The sequence below is a fragment of the Egretta garzetta genome, unplaced genomic scaffold (assembly GCF_000687185.1).
Source record: "Egretta garzetta isolate BGI_Z169 unplaced genomic scaffold, ASM68718v1 scaffold202, whole genome shotgun sequence".
Classification (NCBI taxonomy): Eukaryota; Metazoa; Chordata; class Aves; order Pelecaniformes; family Ardeidae; genus Egretta; species Egretta garzetta.
Window position 1 is genome coordinate 76138 of NW_009258891.1, and position 4345 is coordinate 80482.

General features: G+C 50.2%; 1 protein-coding gene across 1 annotated transcript; it reads right to left on the reverse strand.

Moving 5' to 3' along the window:
* Positions 1-421: 421 nt before the first annotated feature.
* Positions 422-4345, reverse strand: UBE2T (ubiquitin conjugating enzyme E2 T; the record flags this gene model as incomplete). Its single annotated transcript, XM_009634082.2, has 6 exons — positions 422-660; positions 2067-2150; positions 2565-2663; positions 3184-3289; positions 3831-3900; positions 4267-4345. Coding segments are annotated over 6 exons (564 nt in total), but the record flags the coding sequence as incomplete, so codon positions are not given.

Genomic DNA, 4345 nt, shown 5'->3' on the forward strand with positions numbered 1-4345 from the left:
CCTGGGGACACGGCAGGGTCCAGACTCCGCAGCCCAGGTCTCCTCCAGGGTGCACCTGGAATCTCACAGGCGGCTCCAGACAGGAGGAGCTTTAAGGAATCTTAAAGACCAACTCCCGACATTGCAAGGAAAACGAAGCCTCTGCTAGCGAAGGCTTTCCACAAACCCGTCCCAAGGCGCCTGTTGCTCAGCTGCTGCTCTCGCTTTGTTCCGAGGCAGGGACAGTAAAACAGAAACTGAAACACTCGGTGCCGTTCCCCTTTCTGTGAGAGAAAGCTGGAAAGCGGAAGCTGAACCCGTACTTCCACTTTTCCTTCTCTTCTGAATATTCCAAAGCCTCCACGCAACAAAGCGGAGGAATATATATCAAGTGTTGTATTTTATTTATATAATGGAACTTTTCACCAAAAAAAAGAAACCCTAGGAAATAGAAAACCCAAGCCTGCTGCAGCTCCGCGTTGCCTGGAATGTTTAGGTACAACCCGCGTAAGGGGACAGCGGGGGCCGAGGTGACAGCCACAGGACAAGAACCGCTTAGGAATCCAGGCGAGGTTTCTTCTCCTCCTTGCTGCCATCGCTCCCTTTTCTTTTCTGCACGGTGGGTTCGGCGGCAGCGCCTGTTTCGCTTTGGTTTGTTTTCTCTTCCAAAGGCTTGGAAGCCTGTGATGACACAAGAAATAAAAGTATCGGCTGTGAATAATTCAGTTTTATGGCCCTCAGCACCGCCCTGTGCTCCACGAAGATCAGAACTGACGGCGCTGCCAGCTTTGACGCCGTGACCCTTAATTATCCTGCTCCCAAAGGGGGAATGACAGGAGAGCGGGGTGACAGGCGAGCTGAGAAACACCGCACACGAGCCAGGTCTGCCTGGGGCCGAGCGTCTCGCAGGAAAGATCTCTTCACCCCGAGCCCTTTGGACAACGCACGCAATTAACTCGCAACGCGCCCAGCGCTGGAGTAGTGAGCACCGCTCATGGGGCTTCCAGGTAGAAGAAATTCCCCTCTCCGAAAACACGATGCCCAAATCAGGTGCAGGGATGGAAAGCACCCAGGTGAGGGAGAAGGCCCAAACACAGCTGATTTTGGGGAACAGGTTTTGATCTGCTTAAGTGCAATTTATTTTTACGTGACAACTCTGTGAGGCAAGTCAGGGTGTGGAGCGGAGGCAGGAAAAGAGGAAGGGCGATGGTAGGAGGGCTGCACTTGGCTGGGAAATAGGGAGACCGGTCAGGGAATGGAGGAGAAGGGGGAGAACGGGCACAGCTGAGCATAAGGCACAACCACAGCGGAGTCCGGTAGGAACGGAGCTGAGAAACAGGGCTGCAGGATCCCTGGGGAGGGGTTTTGTCAAGCTTGGGTCTTACTCGTCCTCCCTTTGAGAAGCACTGTGATTATTTGTGAATGAACCCATTTATTGGGAAGAAGTGAATCTAACTATCTTAAAAAAGTAATATGAAATTAAATACATATCCAAACCACAGAACAGAAGGGGAGGAAAGGAAGAACGCTGCCAAGGAGAGCTGCACAAAGCGGTCATGAAATGCAGATCGAGGCTGGAAGGGCCGTTCACAGAGAGGGAGCCGCTCTCGGCTCAGGAAGCGGAGCGCATTCCTTACCCGCTTCTGCTGGCTCGCGTGTTTAGGAGGGCTGCACTTGGCTGGGAAATAGGGAGACCGGTCAGGGAATGGAGGAGAAGGGGGAGAACGGGCACAGCTGAGCATAAGGCACAACCACAGCGGAGTCCGGTAGGAACGGAGCTGAGAAACAGGGCTGCAGGATCCCTGGGGAGGGGTTTTGTCAAGCTTGGGTCTTACTCGTCCTCCCTTTGAGAAGCACTGTGATTATTTGTGAATGAACCCATTTATTGGGAAGAAGTGAATCTAACTATCTTAAAAAAGTAATATGAAATTAAATACATATCCAAACCACAGAACAGAAGGGGAGGAAAGGAAGAACGCTGCCAAGGAGAGCTGCACAAAGCGGTCATGAAATGCAGATCGAGGCTGGAAGGGCCGTTCACAGAGAGGGAGCCGCTCTCGGCTCAGGAAGCGGAGCGCATTCCTTACCCGCTTCTGCTGGCTCGCGTGTTTCTCAGTCCACTCTCTGGCATTCAGCAAGAACAGTTGCTTGTTGTACTTGTACTCAGAGGACTAAATGTAACGAGCAAGACAAAGACAGAGAGCTGATTTCATACAAACGTTACACCAATATGTTGGGACTAAGGTCTGGCTTTAGAGCTCCTAGAACCAGACCAAAACCACTCCAAGCCCGCGGCACAAAGCATAAAATTAATTTTGTGTGCTTGAAGAATGCACGCTGCCATCCACAATGGCAGGCTTAAAGACAAGACCTTTACCACCTCTTTCACTCATAAAGCCCGCGCCGCATGCCCCAGCTGCTTCAGGGAAACGCAGCCGTGCCCCCAGGCCTGATCCAGATCAAGCTACACCGCTACGGAATGTGTGTGTTAATCCAGAGTGAGTGAAGTGGAAGCACAGCCTAAATCGAACACACCCTCCCTTCCCAGCCTGTTCCCCGGGGCTGCAGGAGAGGAGCTCACATACTATGTCTGCCATGAGCGGGTCATCGGGGTTGGGCTCTGCCATCAGCAGCTGTATGGACGTCAGCAGCGTGGAGATGTTCAAGGATGGCCTCCACGCACCCTTCAAGGAAATTGTGGGGGGGGAGGGGGAAAAGCAGTTAAGGAAAAAAAAAACAAAACACACACACCCCCAAAAACCACACCCCAAACCTGCCCACGGGCTGCCTAGAGAAACCTCAGGACTTAGAGCATTTAAACCCAACCTGCCCACAAGCTGCCTCAGGACTTGCAGCATTTAAACCCCCGGCAAACACCGGACCCTCTCCGAGGAAGCCCGACCAACCACCACAGGCTATATCCTGCGCATCTCTGCTGGGCCGGTATCAGGGCACCCCGTTTTCACCGGGCCACGTAATGCCTTTTGACTCCAATCCTTAAAACCTTGGAAACTTGTCTGGAACAGAGAAGGTCACGTTCTAGTCTCTAAACAAAGGAGATGCCGCTCAAAAACTTTACCCCATGCTCCTGTGTAAATAAGTCAGTAGCCAACAGACATTCAATAAGGCTTTTACAAGAAAAAGATAAGGAGCTCATTATCCTCTTCAGGCTCACTTACCCATGCCCAAGCAGCGCTATCTTACCTTTGGTGGTAATTTAAGAACATCCAGGCAAATCCTTCCAGCAGAGTCAATGTTAGGATGATAGATAGGGGTCAGAAAGCGAATCTTCGGGGGCTCAAACGGGTATCTTTAAGGGGTAAGTGTTAAGAACCAAAACCAAAATTACTTTTGTATTTGTATGCCAGCTGCTTCGTCACCCAAGCAATGCCATCATTGCCTCCCCCCAGCCATTTACGGCACATCCTTCCCCACAGCTGTCTGGAGGAGGCAGTGCTCTGCCTTCAGTGTTTTCAGCTGTGTCTGACCAGCACCTTCCTGGGTCACTTTCCCCAAAGCAGCAAAGGTGATAGGAAACTTTCTACTCTTGAAAGAGCTCCTTTCCAGAAAGCTTTAAGACAATGTGATAAAGTAGAGATCTTGTCATAACGCTTTTAGGTTGTTAATGGCACATCTTGGGATGCCCAATGTGAAATGAAGCGTATCAGCCAACGGAAATAATAATCACATTCCACAAATGAAGGGTCTCACCTAATCACCCCCATTCTTTGTTGGGAGGTGAAAGGGAAGACCACAGTGGCAGCACTTCTATCGAATCTCTCACATCAGTTAACTCGCATTTGGGGGAAGCGCTACACCAGCTGCTTCAGTAAATGTCGTTGCCCACTTACCTTTCAGGAACAAGTATTTCCAGGTTGAATATTCCTTTCTCATATGGCGTGTCTGCACCTCCTAAAATTTCTATAAAAGCAAGATTAAGACATAAACATTACATTCAAAAAAATCACTGGAATTTGCCCAACAGTCTCCACATACCTCCTACAGTTACAGAACTCAAGCACTGCTCAGATCCAGGAATAAATAAACAGAAGACAGTCACCTTAGCTGAAGCCAGTTCCACCCCACAGCAAGCAAAGCCATAGGCAGATTGACTGAGCCATAGGCCAAGATAAATTTAAATTAAAACAAAAAAACCCCCAAGCTTTTCCCTAAATTCCATGCTTCCATGCAGCCTATAAAGTACCTGCCACCCAGGGAATCCAGACCTAGCAGCGAACTCTAATGCACCCCTTACACATAGAGAAGTCCCACCCGAGGGGTACGTACGTGCTCGTAGGTCGTCTAGTTGGTTTTCATTTTGCCAGCAGGTGATGCCTGGAGGTGGCTCTGTGGTCAAGAGGGAGAG